The following is a 21423-nucleotide window of genomic DNA, read 5'->3' on the forward strand; positions in this document are numbered from 1 at the left end:
GTTAAAAGAACCAAAAGCTCAAAACTTCACAGGACAAACTCGCCACTAAAACCATGAAGCCAGACTACAGTTGCATTGCAGCGGAGTTGACGCCTGCGGGCTCGGAGCGAGCCAACCAGCCCAGAGACAGGGTCCATTCAGCCCACCCGTGATTCAGAAGAATGTCCACCCCACCTCTCCTGGCCTCGGCCACAGCCCTGCACAGCCCCCACCCCACCCCCCACTCCGCTCTCAGTCGTCCCCCCCTCCGTACAGGTCGGCCAGCTTCTTGAAGCGAGGACCCCAGTCATTGAGGTAGTCATAGTCCTGGTCTCCTGAGCTGGTGGAGTTGAGCGAGCTGACGGAGCCGGCGGTCGAACCGCTGCCCTCGTAGTCGAACACCAGCAGGGAGTCGTAGGGGGGGGCGGTGGGGTCGTTGTCCGCTGCCCTCAGACCCTGGAGAGAAAAGAGATGAAAGCTTCAGTCGGGCTGGATTCTCAGCAGCAGCTTCCTCCTGCAGGACACAGTGGAGTCCAGACTGATCCAGAACCAGACCTGAACCCGCGTTTTCAATTCGCTGACTGTGGAGAAGGAGGCACCGAAGTCAAGGCCGGGTTATCCAATGGGCATGATGAACGCCCACCTGAGGCCCACCTGGGGCCCACCTGGGGCCTATGTAGGGCCCATGTGGGGCGTACACCAGCAGTTTGGACATGGAACAACATGTAGATAAAAGCCAGATAATAACACCACAGTGTCCAGTGTGTTGGTACTGGTACCACTGGCTGAAAGATGTTAGAAATGTCGTTTCACGGCGTATCATTCACAGTTTTCACAATGTTAAGGTGGGGAAAGGGGCCCGTGGAACATTCTGGGCCCAGAGGCCTGTGCACTTTTAATCCGGCCCTGACCGAAGTCAGTCTGAGTGACTCCAAAGCAATGAGGCCACCAACAGGACCAAACACCTACCCGGACTGATCCGGATCCTGGACCCTGGATCCAGGTGTGGTGGAAATTCTGCACATAGTGCAGTTTTAATATGTTCCTCCTTTATTAAGCTTCCTTTATGTAGTACAAAATGTATATTCTGCATAGTTTAGAGTAGTACAGAAAGCTTGCTTTAGTAGGTTCATGCATGACACTGAATGTTCTGTTCAAGGCCTGTTTCAGCTTTGACTCTCCAAGCTGGCAGTTGTTCTGACTAGTGCTGCCAGGCAGAGGCAATCTGTGTCTGCCTAAAGGTTGCTGTAACACCCTGAGCAGGGCAGAGCTCTCCAGACCTCTCGCTCACAACTGGGCATCATCAGTAAGCTGGACGGAGCATGGTTGGTCTCTAGATTTATTTCCCATCAGATAAATTCCACCACACCTGGATCAAACCTCTGCGGAAACAATCATTGTTCTCTAATAACTTAACGGAGAAGCTAATTTTCCACATGGGAACCAGTTCAAGGTGCAACGCTGTAAAAATGGCAGTGAAGCCACCTTATCTGGCTCATCCAACCATAACGTTTATAATGAGATCCTTGAAGCTGATTCGGAGGCAGAAGCAGAAACCTTTTCCTGTCTCCACTGCAGCTTCAGGCTGGAACTTACATCATTTATGAATTCTCCTATGTCTCCTGGGTGGGGCAGGCTGGGTCTGACGGGGTACTGCGACTCGGCAATCACTGGCCTCTCATCCACCCGACGCACCCCGGTGGGCTTGCTGATGATGTGATCCAGAGACTCCGGCTGCTGCAGCTGGCTCAGGTCGTAATCCTGGCAGAGAGCAGACAGACGAGGAGGTGATGAGGAGAGCATCTTCATCGTTTCAGACGTCTCTCTTATCCGAGATGGGGATAGATTTGTTATCAGAATCATAAAGAATCTCATAAAAACTGAAACAACCCAAAAGTTGTCTACATGCATGACTGGGATGGTGTTGCCATGGAAACAGACTGTTGACACTAAGGTTGCTGCTTCGGCGTGGACCTGCAGCACCGTTCGGACCTGATCACCTGCTCAGACTGAAAAAGTGCTTTGATCAACAAATTGTCTTTGAAATAAAAGCAAAAGAGAAATGTCCCGGTAAACGTACAGGAGTCATGAAAATTAGATTTATGGTGGAAAATCTGTTGGAAAGCACAGTAATGATGTTCGAGGAAGGTTTGCACGCAGCGTTGCCGTGCTGGAAGAACCAGGAGCATACTGAACCTGAAAGCTCTGGATACTTTATATTGTACATAAACTTTACCACACATGTGTAGACATGTGGAGAAACACAAACAAGTGTCATAAACAGACAATAAATACAACCAGAGAAGGATGATCAGGCTGATGAGGCAGCGTTGAGAGAAAACAGAACAAACAGAGCAGAAATAATCGACTTCCAAACCGCGGGAAGGAGAAACAGAGTTTAAAGATGCAGAACAACCTGAAGTCTTTTAATATCAGGGGAAAAATTCTGTTCATCAACAAAAGGAAAAACATCTAAAAGAAGCTGCAAAATGTAAATATTAAATAAACATAAACTAAAACGGTGAAGCTGGAAGTGTTGCGGAGGATTCTTCCTCATTGGAGCCGTTTCAGTACAAACACACAGAAAACCGCCGGGTGATTTTCTTACCCAGCTGCGGGGTTAGAAGGACATTTATCTGTAGGATGGGAGAGCTGGACCAAACACGGCCACCCAGCGTGTTCGGCAGGAAACTTACAAACCGACGTCGAGTCGAGCACCGACCCGTGTTCTCAGTGGCGAAAGGTGATTTGGAAGCTGCAGCGTAACGTTTGCAGAGCTTTTCTGGTTAGAAACTCCTAAATGACTTTTTTCTAACAACAAAACAATTTTTATCCCAGCTGAGCAAGAAGTCCTCCACAGAGACATCAGGTCTTCAGCGTTGGAGATGGAGGGAGCAAACGTCCAGTGACTTTCTGCTGATAAATTCATCAGTTTGAGTTGAGTCATTCCAGCGTTTGTCGTCCTCACCCCCCCTCCTGTCACCTCTCTGCAGCACCACCTGAATAATCTGGGGGCCCCAAGAAGACTTTCTGACGATGAACCCAAAAAGGATTTTACTTCTGAAATCAAGGTACCTGTTTCATTTGCATCTGTGTTTCATTCCCTCCTTTTATCACATAACAAAAACAGACGCAAGTAACCCGTTTCATGCCGATGGCGCTCGATCCCTGCTGGAACCAAATTCAGTTCGACCCGTCAGACTTCACCAGGAGGGCCTGTGGACCTCAGAAGGATCCCTTCAGATGCTACTCGCTCTGCTGGGTTTACATTCTCTGTAAAACTCTTTCCTTTGTTTCGACGTTAATTCCAGATCCATGCAAACTGCAGTCTTAGGAGGCGTACCTCTGCTACATTCTGGCAGAATGTACTCCCAGGATGAGAGCTTAAACTCTTTGTGTCTGTTTCAAAGCAAAAGGTGCAGAAAACAGCCTCTTAAGTACACATAATAGTCCGTAAGTAACTTTCTTGGTTTTATTGGTTTCTTGCAGTGTTAAACCCTCCTGAGGGACCAGATTTGCTCTCATGGTAAATAAATACATGGTGTTATGTTGCATTTTGTCTCCTAACTTTCTCTGCATGCTGTCACAGGACCAACAAAATCTGCTTCCAGTCTGGTTTGTAAAAATACAAATGCTTTCATCACGTATAGACCATCTTTACCAAACACGACACGAAAGTTTCAGGTAAAAGATTATTAAAAAGATAATTTGCATTCCAAAAAACAAAGTAGTATAGATGTACTTAGTTCAGAAAGGATGCGCTGAGAAGCAACCTCTTCTGACTGGTGGACATCCTGAAAACTGTGCAGGTGAACACGCATGCCATCAGTCACCAGTCCGTGAGCTAAAACACACTCTATAGAGCGTCCATCCTGCAAGTTTGACTGTTTCCCTGCTACAACCCGCTTGACTTAAATGCAGTTTCTCCAGCAACTTGCTGCCATCGTCTGCAGCTGCCTGTTGATGAGCTGTCGGGACATTCAGCTGAGAAAATTCTCCACAGTCAAGCCGTTTGTTTACCATCCAGGTTTTGAGATGCTTTTACAAATGGATTACTGCAACACACTTTATGTCAGCTCAGTGAGTCAGCTTGTCCAGAACGCTGCAGCTAACGCTAACTGGAACCAGATAGAACGCTGCAGCTAACACTAACTGGAACCAGATAGAACGCTGCAGTTAACGCTAACTGGAACCAGATAGAATGCTGCAGCTAACGCTAATTGGAACCAGATAGAACGCTGCAGCTAACACTAACTGGAACCGGATAGAACGCTGCAGATAACGCTAACTGGAACCAGATAGAACGCTGCAGCTGATGCTAACTGGAACCAGATAGAACTCTGCAGCTAACTGGAACCAGATAGAACGCTGCAGCTAACGCTAGCTGGAACCAGATAGAACGCTGCAGCTAATGCTAACTGGAACCAGATAGAACGCTGCAGCTAACTGGAACCAGATAGAACTCTGCAGCTAAGTGGAACCAGATAAAACGCTGCAGCAAAAGCTAACTGGAACCAGATAGAACTCTGCAGCTAGCTGGAACCAGATAGAACTCTGCAGCTAGCTGGAACCAGATAGAACTCTGCAGCTAACTGGAACCAGATAGAACTCTGCAGCTAACGCTAACTGGAACCAGACAGAACGCTGCAGCTAACGCTAATTGGAACCAGATAGAACCCTGCAGCCAATGCTAACTGGAACCAGATAGAACTCTGCAGCTAAGTGGAACCAGATAGAACGCTGCAGCTAACTGGAACCAGATAGAACTCTGCAGCTAACTGGAACCAGATAGAACGCTGCAGCTAATGCTAACTGGAACCAGATAGAACTCTGCAGCTAAGTGAAACCAGATAGAACGCTGCAGCTAACGCTAAATGGAACCAGATAGAACGCTACAGCTAATGCTAACTGGAACCAGATAGAACTCTGCAGCTAAGTGAAACCAGATAGAACGCTGCAGCTAACTGGAACCAGATAGAACTCTGCAGCTAACTGGAACCAGATAGAACTCCGCAGCTAACTGCAACCAGATAGAACGCTGCAGCTAACTGGAACCAGATAGAATGCTGCAGCTAATGCTAACTGGAACCAGATAGAACTCCGCAGCTAACTGGAACCAGATAGAACACTGCAGCTAACTGGAACCAGATAGAACTCTGCAGCTAACTGGAACCAGATAGAACTCTGCAGCTAACGCTAATTGGAACCAGATAGAACCCTGCAGCTAATGCTAACTGGAACCAGATAGAACTCTGCAGCTAAGTGGAACCAGATAGAACGCTGCAGCTAACTGGAACCAGATAGAACTCTGCAGCTAACTGGAACCAGATAGAACGCTGCAGCTAACTGGAACCAGATAGAACGCAGCAGCTAACTGGAACCAGATAGAACTCTGCAGCTAACTGGAACCAGATAGAACTCCGCAGCTAACTGCAACCAGATAGAACGCTGCAGCTAACTGGAACCAGATAGAATGCTGCAGCTAATGCTAACTGGAACCAGATAGAACTCCGCAGCTAACTGGAACCAGATAGAACACTGCAGCTAACTGGAACCAGATAGAACTCTGCAGCTAACTGGAACCAGATAGAACTCTGCAGCTAACGCTAATTGGAACCAGATAGAACCCTGCAGCTAATGCTAACTGGAACCAGATAGAACTCTGCAGCTAAGTGGAACCAGATAGAACGCTGCAGCTAACTGGAACCAGATAGAACTCTGCAGCTAACTGGAACCAGATAGAACGCTGCAGCTAACTGGAACCAGATAGAACGCAGCAGCTAACTGGAACCAGATAGAATGCCGCAGCTAACTGGAACCAGATAGAACACTGCAGCTAACTGGAACCAGATACAATGCTGCAGCTAATGCTAACTGGAACCAGATAGAACGCTGCAGCTAATGCTAACTGGAACCAGATAGAACTCTGCAGCTAACTGCAACCAGATAGAACGCTGCAGCTAACTGGAACCAGATAGAACTCTGCAGCTAACTGGAACCAGATAGAACGCTGCAGCTAATGCTAACTGGAGCCAGATAGAACTCTGCAGCTAAGTGAAACCAGATAGAACGCTGCAGCTAACGCTAAATGGAACCAGATAGAACGCTACAGCTAATGCTAACTGGAACCAGATAGAACTCTGCAGCTAACTGCAACCAGATAGAACTCTGCAGCTAACTGGAACCAGATAGAACTCTGCAGCTAACTGGAACCAGATAGAACTCTGAAGCTAACTGGAACCAGATAGAACGCCGCAACTAACTGCAACCAGATAGAACGCTGCAGCTAACTGGAACCAGATAGAATGCTGCAGCTAATGCTAACTGGAACCAGATAGAACTCTGCAGCTAACTGGAACCAGATAGAACTCTCCAGCTAACTGGAACCAGATAGAACTCTGCAGCTAACTGGAACCAGATAGAACACTGCAGCTAACTGGAACCAGATAGAACGCTGCAGCTAACTGGAACCAGATAGAACTCTGCAGCTAACTGGAACCAGATAGAACTCTGCAGCTAACGCTAACTGGAACCAGACAACAGGAGAACATCTCTCTGGTTTAAACTCTGTTTTGTTCTGGATCGGTTTTAAATTCGTCCTCCCAACAGTACCCAACCAGCCTGCTCCAGTCCTGCACCCTGCATGGCAGAAACCTCCCTTCTGTTCCTACATCTAACACAGAGGGTTCCGCTCCTTTTCAGGTGCACTGCCTGTGCACCATAGGCGGGCGGGGTCTCTCTCTGGGTGGAAGCTTCTCACCTTTTCTTACTGGCCTTCAACACTTCTGGAGCTGTTGACTTCTTTTATGTTTTATTTCTCTCTATTTCATTGTTTTATTTTATGTTATAATTAAAGTTATTACTTTCTAACATATTTTTACTGTTCAGCATGAAGCTTGCTTTGGTTGTTGAGATGGGGTTGTGTACGATAAATAAACTTGGATTGGATTTTAACATTTCCTTATGAATAAACATGAATGTTGAGCTATGAATGTAAAATAACAAGCTGTTGAGCTTTCTTTACTCCCTTTCTGAAAACTGTAAATAAATAAACCTTCATCCATGTGTTTCAGAGGAAAATAAGCCTCGAACTGTACCACCATCTGTCACCAGTCTGTGTAGGTGATATAGATCTTTGGGGTGTGTGGGTGAAAAATATCAAGTTTTAAATACGGCATAAATCAGTTTCAGAGTAAAACCCTTTGTTGTGTTTTTTTTTTTTAATTTAGAAACTCCAACTTCCAATCCAGACATGTCCTGGCTCACATCCTCTGTGGACGACTGATGAGGACGCCTGAAATCCAAACGTGTATGAAGAGAAAACGCTTCACCGGGTTCAGACTGGCTCGGTGAAATAAAGTGTTTCCTCTCCACTACGAGGGCTGCCTGCAACCAATCAGGAGACGTGTCACCAGGTCACATTCACCTGGAACACAGAAGAGAACGCAGGTGTGTTCTCCTCCTGAAAGAAAAACATGTTGCTTCTGGTGAACACTGGATGGCAGCTCAGGTCATCTGGGAATGAGTAGAGCGATGCAGGATGTACAGGTGGACGCAGGTAAAGTTCTCAGGAAGCCACAAGATAATTTAAACCACTGAAAGCAGGAAAGCCCAGAGATAGATCCCAGATTAATCAGAGGAACACCACGAGGATCCAGAGAGAGAAACCTGAGATAGTCTATGACAGGAAGGGAGAACGTGATAAAACCCGTCATCTCCATGGAAACCAGGAGAACTTTCTTCTCCATGGAAACCCGGAGGACCTTCATCTCCATGGAAACGAGGGGGACCTTCATCTCCATGGAAACCAGGGGGACCTTCATCTCCATGGAAACCAGGAGAACTTTCTTCTCCATGGAAACCCGGAGGACCTTCATCTCCATGGAAATGAGGGGGACCTTCATCTCCATGGAAACGAGGGGGACCTTCATCTCCATGGGAACCAGGGGGACCTTCATCTCCATGGAAACCAGGGGGACCTTTTTATTTCCTGGAAACGTCACTGCTGGTCGGCGTCTTTCCAGACTCCGGCGAGTAAAGCTGCGTCTACTGTACCTGGTCTTCCTCTCCTCCTCCCTCCTCGTCGTACTTCAGGATGTTGTCTCTGACGTCGTCCTCTGGGTCAATCAGCAGCGGTTTGGACTGCCTCTCCTTCTCCCTCCGCTTCATCCAGACCACAAACAGCAGAACCATACCTGGAAAAAAAAAAGACACTTTTTGTTGGCAAGTCCAACGCTTTGCTTTCTGAACGCAGCTCCGACAGACGCTCTGCACTCACTGAGCAGGATGATGATGCAGATGAGTATGGCGATGATGGCTCCTGTGCCGAGGCCGGCGGCGGCCACGGCCCCCGTGGTGCTGCAGTCCCCGTTAATGTCACAGGGACACACTTTGATCCTGATCAAGGATCGATTGGACAGAGGAGGATTCCCCGAATCGGACACGATGACGGGTATCTCATACACACCCGCCTGCAGGTAAGGAATCCGTAGCCTCAGCTGAGCATAGTCACCTGCAGACAGGAGGTTAGATGGTGAGAAAACAGGAGTGTGGGAGAGGCATGGAAAACAGAGGAGGGGAGATGATGTGGTGCTCTGCAGAGAAATGACATTTTCTTTACAGCAGGATATCATGTCATGTGCATGAATGATTGACGCATCAAATCAAAGCTGCATCAAAACAAACCTCCCTGCGAACGTTGTGACACGTGTGTACGAGAAAAGACATTAAAGATCCGAGCAGGTAAAACTGCAGCGTTCAGCATCCATCAGTCAGTGCAGCTGAGACAAGAGGCTCGGCGGGGAAGGATCCAGGTATGAGATCAGATTTGTCCTGAAGACAACCGCTGCGATTCATCCATCTGGCTGGATGAGGTGACACATCGGCTGCTCGGGGGACTGAGAGATGAATGGCCCTCATTTGTCACCAACGATGGATGGTGCGTCAGCGCTGGATGGCACTCGCGTTTCTCACTGCGAGCGTTCTCAGACATTTTCTTAAACTTGGACTTTCCCTCGCAGCTTACAGCAGCGCCCGTCCCAAAGATTAATGTTGCCAGACTCTGCAGAGGGGCTCCGGCCCCTCATCACGTCTATGGTTTAATTCAGCACAACGCTCATCTTTCATTCCTCCACTCCTCCTAACTTTTACACTACGAGGGTCCGTTCCTGAGACCCGGCTGTCAGAAACACGAAGCACAGCATTCAATTACCGCTCAGCCTGGAAATGGTCCAGTTGCGCCGAACGCTGCCAGGGAAAGATGGCAGCTCGAAGACAAAAGGCCCAACGTTGGGGTCGGCGTCGGCATCTGACGCTGTGATGTTGATCCTTGAGCTCTGCCGTGCGTGCTCGCACACTTGGGACTCACGGGGGACCAGCACCGGAGCGTTGTCGTTCACGTCGATCAGGTAGATCTGCAGGGTCCCCGTCCCGCTGGCCTGAGGCGAACCTGAGGAAGATGAGAGAACAGGAAGGAGACAGAGTGATGAAGGGAGGAGACAGTGAACCAGGAGGGAAAATGAAATGAGTGGAAATGGAAACAACAGGGTGACGACAGCAGTCCTTCCTTCTCATCTACATCGTTGGTGAAACAGCAAATAAGATGCACAAACCTGAGAAATGTTGAGTTTACTGAGCAGCTGAAAATAGAGGAACCATGATGGACACAGAGAAGAAAGGCGAGGACATTTACAGCAAACCGTGCCTGATGTCTGAGGCGAGGCTCGTCTGAAAGGAGACACTGCTTACGTTGGGATCCCTGCCGTCTGCAGAGCCTGCAGGACACTGTCCCCCCCCAGCAGCTCATCATGAGCCACGCAGGATTTCCTCTCAGATTGGACATGAACATGTTCAGTTCTGATGTTTTATGTACTGTTCACACTAAAAACCGTGTGTTGGTGAAGTTAGAAGCCTCGCTTGGTTCCCAGTCCGACTCTTTCTGACTCCAAACCGCTGGAAACAAGGACTGAGGCTGAACTTCACTGTGAAGCTCAATATTTTACCCACAGGCTGAAAAAAGCCACAAACAACAACAAAAAAGTCTTTAAACATCACGACAACTTTATCGGTTATGCTACGATTCTCTTCCAACGATACCAGAATGTGCAGCTTGGAAAAAATTTATGTCTGATGATGAGTTTATGTCTATTTCATGATATGCGTTCTTTACATGAGTCCATTTGTGCATGACCCTTTTCATGTTGTAATAATCATATTTAATAAATACGGCTTTGGTTTAAATGGTTTGTGTGTCGTTTCGTCCTAAACTTCAGGCTTTAATATTTCTGCTGTAGTTACATGTAGTAACTCTGAACAATCCAGACCTAAACATGAAACGTTACTGGTGAAGCGGAGGTTGTCACGCTGCTGAAGCCGGACAGAGCGGGTAACAAATGATTATTTAACTCAGCGAATCGGTCCCGATCAGAAGATCAATATCGTGTTTTATTTCCCAGGAAATATAAATCATAATGCAGCATGTAGGTACAAACATACTGATGCTTGGCTTTGGAAGGGTTTCATGCCAATCACATGTAGTTTACAGGTTTTTCACATGAATCATGTGATTCACATGTTCTACAAATGTGATTTGCATGTTATAAAGATTTATTCGCATGTAATACAGATGTGATTTGTATGTTCTACACGTGATTCACATGTTCTACTCATGATTTACATGTTCTACACATGTGATTCACATGTTCTACTCATGATTTACATGTTCTACACATGTGATTCACATGTTCTACTCATGATTTACATGTTCTACACATGTGATTCACATGTTCTACTCATGATTTACATGTTCTACACATGTGATTCACATGTTCTACTCATGATTTACATGTTCTACACATGTGACTCACATGTTCTACACATGATTTACATGTTCTACACATGTGACTCACATGTTCTACACATGATTTACATGTTCTACAGATGTGATTTACAAGTGGATTACATGTAAACTACACATGTGAAACACACATTCACAAATAAGTCACATGTTCTTCACATGTGGATCAAATGTACCAAAAACACACATGCACATGTGAAGTGACTCACATGGTTCCTCTGGAGGACAGTGGTAGAAATGTGGTTTCATGACGTTTCCTCTGTCTGTAACTTCCATCCATGTGACGTTAACGTGACTAAAACCTTTTCATCTCAGGATTCGTCGCCACTTTGCAGATGATGTTTTATTCTCACATTTCACAGCTTCATGTTTATAATTATTTACAGTGACTTTGCTGTTGTTCTCTGGCTGAGCTGTAAAACTCAGTGAGTTGACTTCTGATGGAACCAGATCAACCCTAAACAACACAAGCCGCCCGTGCACGCTGCACACACTGCACTGTTGAACAAACACTGATTTATTGTGGCCTTGATATTCAGTTGACAGCTCCCTGCACTCTGACTGTCAGCGAGCTGATCTAAATTACCGATGCAGCGCAGCACGGAAAGACTTCACCCCGGCAGCACATCAGAGTTGTATTTCAACCTTTTTTTTCTCGACTGGCACACAGTAACTGGCTGCATCAACTACGTAAAGGTCCGTTGCCCCAGGCCCCAAGGCCCATCGACCGTCTTGTCGGTTATGATTGGCTGGCTGCTTTGTTGCTTCTTACGCTTCGCTTGAGTAGAATAAGTGAAGAGAATTTCAATCAAACTAGAATATATCCCCTTGTTGACGCTGGTCTCCACAATCAATAGGCAGTCAACACTTTGAGCCTAAGTTGGTGTGCTTTAGGGCGACCGATGCCTCCCTCCTTACTGGAGTACAAACACCGGGTCCCTCCTACCTACACAAAGACCAAGCATCTGTATTTGTAGTGCTCTGGTTATTTACCTTTGTAAACCGTTGGCAAAGGTTGATTGTCAGGACCTCACTGACAACATGTTTTTTTTATTTAATCTAAAAAATGTGTTTGTAAAGGTTAGTGTTGTCTCATTTATGGTGAGTTATACTGAATAAGCTCGAGTTTAAATGATTTTCAGTCTACATTGATGAAGGAGTTGCAGCTTTGAAATACGGAGATCTCTTTTTGTTTCCAGGCGAGACAAATGAACCATAAATACAGCGAATAAACTATGAACCTTAAAGACAAGCTGCCCAGACGTTTATAATATGATTAGAACGCACGCTGCCATCGGACTTACCCGACTTACCATTGTCGTATGCCAGGAACGTGGCTTCATACATGTTGTTTTTCACATACATGGACTCTCTGTCCAGCATGGCCATGGTGGTAATCTGCCCGTTGGTCCGGTTGATCTTCAGCCAGTTTGCCGGATCTGATAACTTCGAGTATCTGCACACACACACACACACACACACACACACAACCAGAGACAAAGTAAAGACACTTCATGTAATGTAAATGCAAGCAAATATTTCACATGATGACTTGTAGTTAAGAAAGGTTGACTGCTTCTGACCACAACAACCCTGCTGCGACATGAAAAGTGGAACTTATGTTCCTCCAGCGAGAGAGTGACGTGGCTCATTAGCATGAAAAGGGAAGAAAACCTGATAGCATGCGCAGAGCAGCCGAGCTGCTCCGGCTGGCCTTTGTGCCACAAACCCACCAGCCCTTCCTGCCATCAGCAGCTACAAGCTCTGTGAAGTCTATAAACATCATTAAATCTGGTGAAAACTCTGGAAAAAAGACCAAGTAAAGGTGTGCTGAGACGAGACGTCTCTCCGGAGGGTCGCCGTGTCACCGTCATGACGAGCCACTGGTTCAGATACACAGGAGAAGAAAAGCTGAGGTGATCAGACGTGTTTCTCTGTAAACACGGTGAGAACAACATGACCAGGATGAAGGGAATTTAATTAAAGAAGAGCTTTGGAGGCTGCAGTAGTTAGCCGGAGGCTCTCAGGTGGTCAGAAACTAATAACACTTCCAGGTAGCAACACAAACATCCGCAGTGGGAGAAACACCACCCGCTCTCATTCTGTGTTTTTACAGTAAAATGAATTTAATTCCTCATGAAACATCCCGTCATGCTGGTAGTGAAGGTGTGATGCTTCCTGGTGACGGTCTGGAACCTTCCTCTCCTTCCTGCAGCAACAACATGTCCCCTGCTGTCCTGATGAACCGCAGCGCACCTGAACCGTTTTCCCAACATGAACTTTATGCATAATGATCAACCACTGCACTGTCCTTTGTCCACTGTCCTCTGTCCACCGTCCTCTGCACTGTCCACTGTCCTTTGTCCACTGGCCTCTCCACTGTCCACTGTCCTTTGTCCACTGTCCTCTGTCCACCGTCCTCTGCACTGTCCACTGTCCACTGTCCTTTGTCCACTGGCCTCTCCACTGTCCACTGTCCTTTGTCCACTGGCCTCTCCACTGTCCACTGTCCTTTGTCCACTGGCCTCTCCACTGTCCACTGTCCTTTGTCCACTGTCCTCTGTCCACCGTCCTCTGCACTGTCCACTGTCCACTGTCCTTTGTCCACTGGCCTCTCCACTGTCCACTGTCCTTTGTCCACTGTCAGGGCTTTGGACTTGCTGTGGAGGATTCTCCTCTGGCTTTTCCAAGCTCTTCTCCCTTATTTCTCTTTCTAATTACTCTGCATTTCGCTGCTGTTTGCTATCATGGACGAAGGTTACATTTTTCCAATTAGAATGATCAGTAAAAAGGCTTCCAACTCCTCCTCCGTCTGTACAAACTGTAGATGAAATGAACTGGTTATGTGACCCTTGATGTCACATCTCGTGACATGTGAAAGTAAAAAGTATACAGACGCGTTCAAAACTGCTGATGATGAGTGTAAAAATGTTTTGGTATTACAGAGGTTCTTCTAAATGCAGTTTTTTATTGTGATGTTTTGGTCTTTTGCTGTTTTTGGAGAAACAGAAACCCGACTGAGCACACATTTGCTAAAAGTAAGAGGTGACAAATTTTTCTCATTTTTGGGCGTCATACACAGGCTAAGATTAGCTTACGGTTAGCCTATGGTTAGCCTACGGCTAGTCTACGATTAGCCTATGGTTAGTGTACCGTTAGCCTACAGTTAGCCTACTTTTAGTCTACGATTAACCTATGGTTAGCCTACGATTAGCCTATGGTTAGCCTATGGCTAGTCTACGATTAGCCTACGGCTAGTGTACGGTTAGCCTATGGCTAGTCTACGATTAGCCTATGGCTAGTGTACGGTTAGCCTATAGTTAGTCTACGATTAGCCTACGGCTAGTGTATGGATAGCCTACAGTTAGCCTACATTTAGCCTACGATTAGCTGACGATTAGTCTACAGTTAGCCTATGTTTAGCCGACGGTTGGTCTGTCTACGGTTAGCCTATGATTAGCCTACAATTGGCCTATGGTTAGCCTACCACTAGTCAACGATTAGCCTACGGCTAGTGTACGGTTAGCCTACAGTTAGCCTACATTTAGCCTACGATTAGCTGACGATTAGTCTACAGTTAGCCTATGTTTAGCCGACGGTTGGTCTGTCTACGGTTAGCCTATGATTAGCCTACCGTTGGCCTTTCAGAAAACCTTCAGAAAGTGATTTAACTTAATACGGGACCTTTATTGTTAAGCTAAGTTGACCTTTATCTACAAATCCATCATTTGTTTTTAAGTCTTTTAATATTCTTGTTTCTATTTATTTGTTGGAGTTTCACCATACGGCTCATTTACGCTGGACGCAGACAAACAGAAATGCCTGTAATATGATTAGTTTCAAGGAGCTTCGATATCCATCACCTGATGGAGAACAAGGAGCAGTACCACTGGAAAGCAGTGTTGAGTTGTAAAACTGACACACAACCAGAAACAGGAACAAACCAGAGAAGAAGAAGAGGAACAGGACGAAGACGACGCAGATGGCACTAAATAAAAAGCACCTGAAGGAGTGCTCTGCAGACTAGTAATCTTTTGTTTTAAACCCTCATTTTCTGCTTCAGAGAGCGCTAGTTGTCATCTGCGTCTTAATCTTTCATCCTTTGCATGTCATTTTAAAGATCTTATATTTTCTATGTGGTAATTTACAGTTGCTTGATTTTCTATTGTATCTTTATTTCTCTCTCTTATGTTTATTGTACAGCACGTTGGCCTGCTGTCATGCTGGTTCTGTGTTTTTGTTCCCTGTTTTCTAACCTCTGAGCTAAAACTGATTTTTTCATTCTTCCATAAATCTGGGACTAGTGTTGGAAACACATTTTCTGAAGCTCCACACCATCAAAACACTAACACTGCTTGCATCCCGGTGGTGTGAAAGCTGCAGCGGGGGATGATTTAAATCTTCACCTCAGTTGCTTAAAACTTTGATCATTTCTTTTTCATCAGTCTGTGCTGAGTTTCCATCTTTACAGAAGTGCCACTCACGTTTTCTGGAGTGCACCCTTGATCTTACATTCAAGCTCTAAACTAAAGCCTTTATAAGCGGAAATATCCTCACTCTGCAGGAGTAATGACCAAAAATACAAGAACACACACACATAAACGCATATATTCAGCCTTCCTGCCATTTAAATCACATCAAGCAGTAAAATTAGCTGGCACACACGCTTGGCCTTGCATCATCTTACATTTCCTCCAGAGAGCAGAAAAAAGGCAAGAAATTCAGAAACATAAAAACAGCCATGCTGGCTCCTCTCCCGCCCACACTCACGCAGAGGGCTTTCAGTCATGCTCTGTGGGCATTCGCGTGCATGCCGGCGTGCGTCTAGCAGCTTGCATTTGTGCATTTCTCTGTCTTTTGTGTATATAGTGTGCAAGAGTTCAAGAGAGGTTGCCGAAAGGGAATGCAGGAGTAGAGACGAGGCTGCTGGGAGCTGAATGTCTGCTGGCAGGCTGCTGCAGAGAGGACAGCAGCTCTGAGCTCTCATCAATAAAAGACACACAGACTGACGGGGAAGAAAGCGGGAGGAGAGGAACGGGAGTTCAGTACTTCTATCAGAGGCAGACCAGCTCAGCCCACTTGCTTTGCGTACGTTTTGAGCAGAGGAAACCTGCTGGCCTCCCGTCACCTCGCTTCCTATCAATTCTCTAACATTTCCACTCGGTTTCTCAGTGAGACTGGCCATCTCGCTGACATTAAGAAAAATCCATCCCTCCCGTTGCAGCTGGCGGCGGAGCGGAACGGTGCCGCTGAACCTCAGTGGGCATGTGGGAGTTTCTGTCACACAGGGTCGATGCCTGGATGGCACGGCGCCCGCCACATGTCATCCCAGTCAGGAGGGAGGGATCAATGAGGAGGAAGATCGGGAGCGGGGAGGGCAGACAGACGACGTCCAGCTCATTACACATGACCTCTTCACACCAGTCGCCTGACGGGAGAAGTAAGATGTGGGGAACGTCTCCAGCTCTGATTCTACGCTGATCATGCTGAACATTCAGACGTGAACACAAGAGAGGGACAAAACCTGCATTTTTTTCATGAATATCAGATTCACTGCAGAAATCTGGATTTCAGAATCGCCTAAAACACACAAATCATACGTAATGAGCCCATGAAGACGTCTCGTCTCTGAGCTTTGGCTGCTTCCTGTTGGAAGACAAGCTGCACCTGACAATCTGGTGGATAAAGTGGTCGGGGTCTTGGGCTGCAAACACCGTGAGAGTCGTCCCTGCCGGCACTCCCTCCTCAAAACGGATCATCTTGGGGTTGACTGGGAAGACGGGCGGCTCGTTCACGTCCTGAACGGAGATGGTGACTCCTGCCGTGGACTGAAGCGAGGACTGGATGCCGCTGGCCAGGTGCGCCTGATTGGACACCACCACAGTCAGCATGAAGGCACGATTCATCTCGAAATCCACCGGCTAGAGAACAAAGAGACACAAAGCGATGAGACGGTTTCACTCTGACAGGAAGCAGAGCACCCAGCTGTCGTCTCTACCTTCACCACTGTCAGCATGCCCTCGTTGGTGATGGGGTTGGTGCGGATGGTGAAGTGTCCAGAGGGGTCGCCGCTGACGATGCGGTAGACTGCGTTCCAGTTGGGGCTGTGGGGCTGATCCCTGTCCACCACCGTCAGGTTGGTCACCACCACGTTCACCTTGTTCTCTGGGACCTCCCCAGAAAACTGCAAAGGATGGAGGGAGGGGAGCAGAGAGCAAATGGGAGAAAAAACATGATGATGAGTTTGCCCTGGAAGTCAGCTCATGCATGTTAAACACTTGATTTATGGAGATTTTGAACATCTGCTTGTGACATCATCCATCTTTTCAGATTTAGCATAATTATTGTTATGAAAACAAAATGTGTTTCAGGTCATGCTGATAATGCTCAGCACTTAAGCATGAATGAACCTACAGTGCAAGCAAAACAAAATTAAAACCAGATATTTTCATTGAAATGTGGATAAGAGGGAATCATATCTTCCATTATGTTAATGCACGTCTGCATCCCAAACCGTATCTGCTCACATGAAACTCTTTATTTGAACAAATGGAGTGTTTACTTTCAGACTAATGATCTTTATTATCCTGCAACATGACCCCCCCACCAGGAGGAAACTGTGTGACGGCTGCAGGAGCCAACGGAGAGTTTACAACACAATAGGATACATGTTCCTCTCTATAGGGATCTATCTGGCTACTGAGTGATGGGCACTCAAAGAAAGTCTCTCTCTCTCTCTCTCTCTCTCTCACACACACACACACACACACACACACACACACACACACACACACACACGCGGAACAAAACTCTGCCTGCCTCATGATAATCCATGTTTCCACTTGTGACGCATTAGCTTGCTTATGGTGTGTGTCTGCCAGCTGCTGTTCACTTTAATGTCTTCATCATCGCGGGATTGAACATAACATCCGATTCCTCCTCCCCCTCTCCCCCTCTGCCTCCCCCTCATCCCTTGCTTCCTCTTCTACAGTCTCCCTGCTGGCCTGATAAGCACACAGCAAATTAAATATGCACTCGCAGTCCTCTGCGTCCAGGCTCATCCATTTCATTTTCACCGCAAGCTTTAGCATAAACACCGTCACAAACCTTCCAAGCTTGTCTGGCTGGCCAAATGGAATCTGGACACAATGCCGCTGTCTGCACTGCACAGGCCGCTCCGAAATGGCCACCGCTCTCTAAAATGCAATGTGGGGCTGCTGATAAGACACTAGAGGCACAGAATTGTATAGAAAAGTAGTTCTGATACCTCCATTTGAGTTACGTCCCAGAGGGTTTGTTGGTGCTTCTGATTCTGGTTTGACTGGGATTCACAGAGGATACAAACTTCAGCTGCTTATCCCATTTAAACATGAAATATCTTTACGGTAAATCCTGGAAACGGTGCAAGTCGGTTTAGCAGCACCAGGTGGAAAGAAGTTTCTGTACAGGCTTTCATCTGAAAGAGTTGTTTGCACAAAAATAAATATTTAATGTCATCAATTTTCTTTGGTTGCTGTATTCTGTTCAGTGCTGGAGTTAGCAGGAGATGCTACGCAGGGCTAACCTGCAACCACACCTGCAGTCTCACAGCTGGACCCAGTTTGTCATGATTTGGGTTTTTCCTGTGCTTTGTTTTCGGGCTTCCTGTTTTATTTTGTAGTTTTTCCTGTTTAGTTCCCTTGGTTTTTGTTTAGCTTCATAGATTTCCTATTGATTTAGTTCACCTGGGTTCATTTAGTTAATTTGTTTCACCTGTGTCTCGTTTTGTTCTGTGTATTTATACCCCTCAGTTTTTTTTTGTCTTGTTGCTGGATCATTTCGTTAGGTTTGTTGGTGTCCTTGGTTTGTATCTTGGTTGCTGTAGTCCCCAATAAATCTGGAAATCTGCATCCCTGTTCCGTCTTCTCTGCGTTTGGGTCCACTCCTTCACCATCTCCACTGCCCGTCGTGACACAGTTTCACACGTTGGTGGAAAATCTGCGGCTCCTTAAACATGTTTTGGTCTGTTGGTGTAAATCATGAATCAGTGTGCTGATTGAAACGGTTGCCAGTAAAGATTTAAACTATTTTCTGACCTGACTAGTTTGCATGTTATATATCTATACGTGTGTGTGTAATTTAAGGCAATATCCACCATCTCTTTTGCTGCTTGTCACAGATCCAACATGCCAGTATGTCTCTGCATTAACATCCATCCATTTGATCAACATCCATCTATCTACTCCCTCCTCTGCCAGTGCAGTGGGAGTGCTGGGTGTATTCCAGCAGATACTGGGTGAAGGGACAGATCAGCAGGTCATTGCAGGACCAACACACTGTATGATGATGGCTGCTATATTGTGAAAATGATGCAACAGTGATTTTAAACAAGCTTCCAACATGACCTGTTTAATATTGTTATTAAAATTGGAAGTAGACATTTTCCATTTCTGCGTTGCAGCTTTTTATGTTGTTCAGCTTCTGGATCTTCCATCTCTGGCTGCACGAGGTTCAGATAGGTGGGACATGTTGGATTTAGTTTGATTAGACAAACATGGTTGTAATTTATCACACAATGACAAACGTGGCAGTAACACGGCGCGTTCAGGCTCACGTGGAGAGATGAATAAAACATTTGTCTTTTTCTCTCAAATTAGATGTAATATATCAGCTTGCTTTAGATCCCCGCAAGCAATTTCACTTAATTAACATGCTTATGTTTTCTCGATGCCCCCCCACTAAGAGCAATAAATCCTCCTTGCGTCTGTCAAACACAAATAATTACTGAACTGCTGCGGCCTCATCGCTGGCGTGAAACGAGACAAACAGTAGAAGAGATTCACAAAACGGCAGAGAGATCATTTCTACTCGTCAGCATGTTGGAGTCACGTGGCGAGATGAGACGTGTCCACACCTCCCCGAAGCCTCACCCACGCCTCACCCACGCCTCCCTCGTGCTTCCACCACCAGAGCTATCCCCAGCACGGAACCAGAACCAGAACCAGAAAATGTCATCTTTTTGTGGAGCATGGGTCTCGGTCTAACGTAGGTTCCATTACATGTTGGAATGATCTGGTAGGAACTGTAGTCGCAGGAAATTTAAAAAAAAAGATTCATTATAACTTGGGTGTAACCCATTGTAAAAGATGGACGGAGCCTCCATGACGTCACCCGTAGGTTTCTGAAGAGCTGAACGGAAGCTCGGTGGGCGGTTCCTACCATCACCATCTTGGCAGGGGCATGTGTGTCATCTCGCCCGGAAAATACAAATATGGTCAAAGAGGCGGAGCTGAGAGGGGGGCTGTGAGCGTCATGGTGGATGATTGACATCGAGCAAACGCCGAGATTTCTGTAGCTAAGAGCTAACCGAGCTAACCCGGAGATAACAGGAGCTAACCAGCTAACGGAGGTAAGTGGGCTAAAGCTAAGTCACATTGTTAACCGGCTAAAAACCACGGTTGTTCTACGTTCTTCTGACTTGAAGCGGGAGATTGGTACCTATCAATCAAAAGGACACGCCCCTAAATATGCTGAATTTTGAGATTAAATTACTTTTAAACGGGCGAGTTAGAAAAAAATCCACTCCCCCCACAGTTGTCATGAAGGTAAACCTGACCTATTAAACCTAAAATGGATTTTTGTAGCAGGCTGTAAACGTGTTTATTTCTGCTGTAAACATGTTTATTCCTGCTGTAAACATGTTTATTTCTGCTGTAAACATGTTTATTCCTGCTGTAAACATGTTTATTTCTGCTGTCAACATGTTTATTTCTGCTGTAAACGTGTTTATTCCTGCTGTAAACATGTTTATTTCTGCTGTAAACATGTTTATTCCTGCTGTAAACATGTTTATTTCTGCTGTCAACATGTTTATTTCTGCTGTAAACGTGTTTATTCCTGCTGTAAACATGTTTATTTCTGCTGTAAACATGTTTATTCCTGCTGTAAACATGTTTATTTCTGCTGTCAACATGTTTATTTCTGCTGTAAACGTGTTTATTTCTGCTGTAAACATGTTTATTCCTGCTGTAAACATGTTTATTTCTGCTGTAAACATGTTTATTCCTGCTGTAAACATGTTTATTTTATTTTTAAGAAGAAAAAATAGGCTTCACTTTTAACCACTGGAGGTTGCTGATTGGTGAGAAATGATCTGCTAGGCAGCGTCTCGTCTCCAGCTGCTTTTCTTGTTGCGTTTCCTTTCAAAACTGTACTTGACGTAGATTTTACCTGGCCAAAACTTACTTTGCTTATTGGAATTGGTTAAACAACTGACTGATGGATTATCACCACCAAGTGGTGGGAAACTGGACTGCAACTGTTGTCTCAGAACAACTGTGACAACTTTGTGTCTTCGACTGACAATCTGTGCATCGAACAAACTGTGTTTGTCTGAACATGGACGATGATGGTGCTGGAGGTGTTTTACAGTTTGCACCCAGCTTGTTGTTGCTGCAAACAGCATTTCCTCTGTGCAGACGCAGTCATGCAACAGCTCTATAAGACTGCGTCAGCAGTTCAACGTCTTTTATGACCACACAGAGAAGACAGAACGCAGATACAGATGGAGAGAGAAGCACTGGCAAAGGCAGGCATGGATGCATCCAGTC

At 46.0% G+C, this 21423-nt stretch overlaps 1 protein-coding gene across 1 annotated transcript in view; it reads right to left on the bottom strand.

Moving 5' to 3' along the window:
- Positions 1–231: 231 nt before the first annotated feature.
- Positions 232–21423, bottom strand: part of LOC306757214 (cadherin-4-like) — a gene marked incomplete at both ends in the record, with an annotated part of 58825 nt that continues 37633 nt past the window's right edge. Inside the window, 8 exons of the mRNA XM_079242179.1 lie at positions 232–435; positions 1576–1740; positions 8035–8174; positions 8258–8491; positions 9191–9427; positions 12148–12290; positions 16502–16755; positions 16833–17018. Coding sequence (XP_079098305.1) covers positions 232–435; positions 1576–1740; positions 8035–8174; positions 8258–8491; positions 9191–9427; positions 12148–12290; positions 16502–16755; positions 16833–17018 — 1563 coding nt within the window. The remainder of the gene's footprint in view (positions 436–1575; positions 1741–8034; positions 8175–8257; positions 8492–9190; positions 9428–12147; positions 12291–16501; positions 16756–16832; positions 17019–21423) is intronic.

This window comes from Telmatherina bonti, assembly GCF_933228915.1.
Source record: "Telmatherina bonti genome assembly, chromosome: 6".
NCBI lineage: Eukaryota > Metazoa > Chordata > Actinopteri > Atheriniformes > Telmatherinidae > Telmatherina > Telmatherina bonti.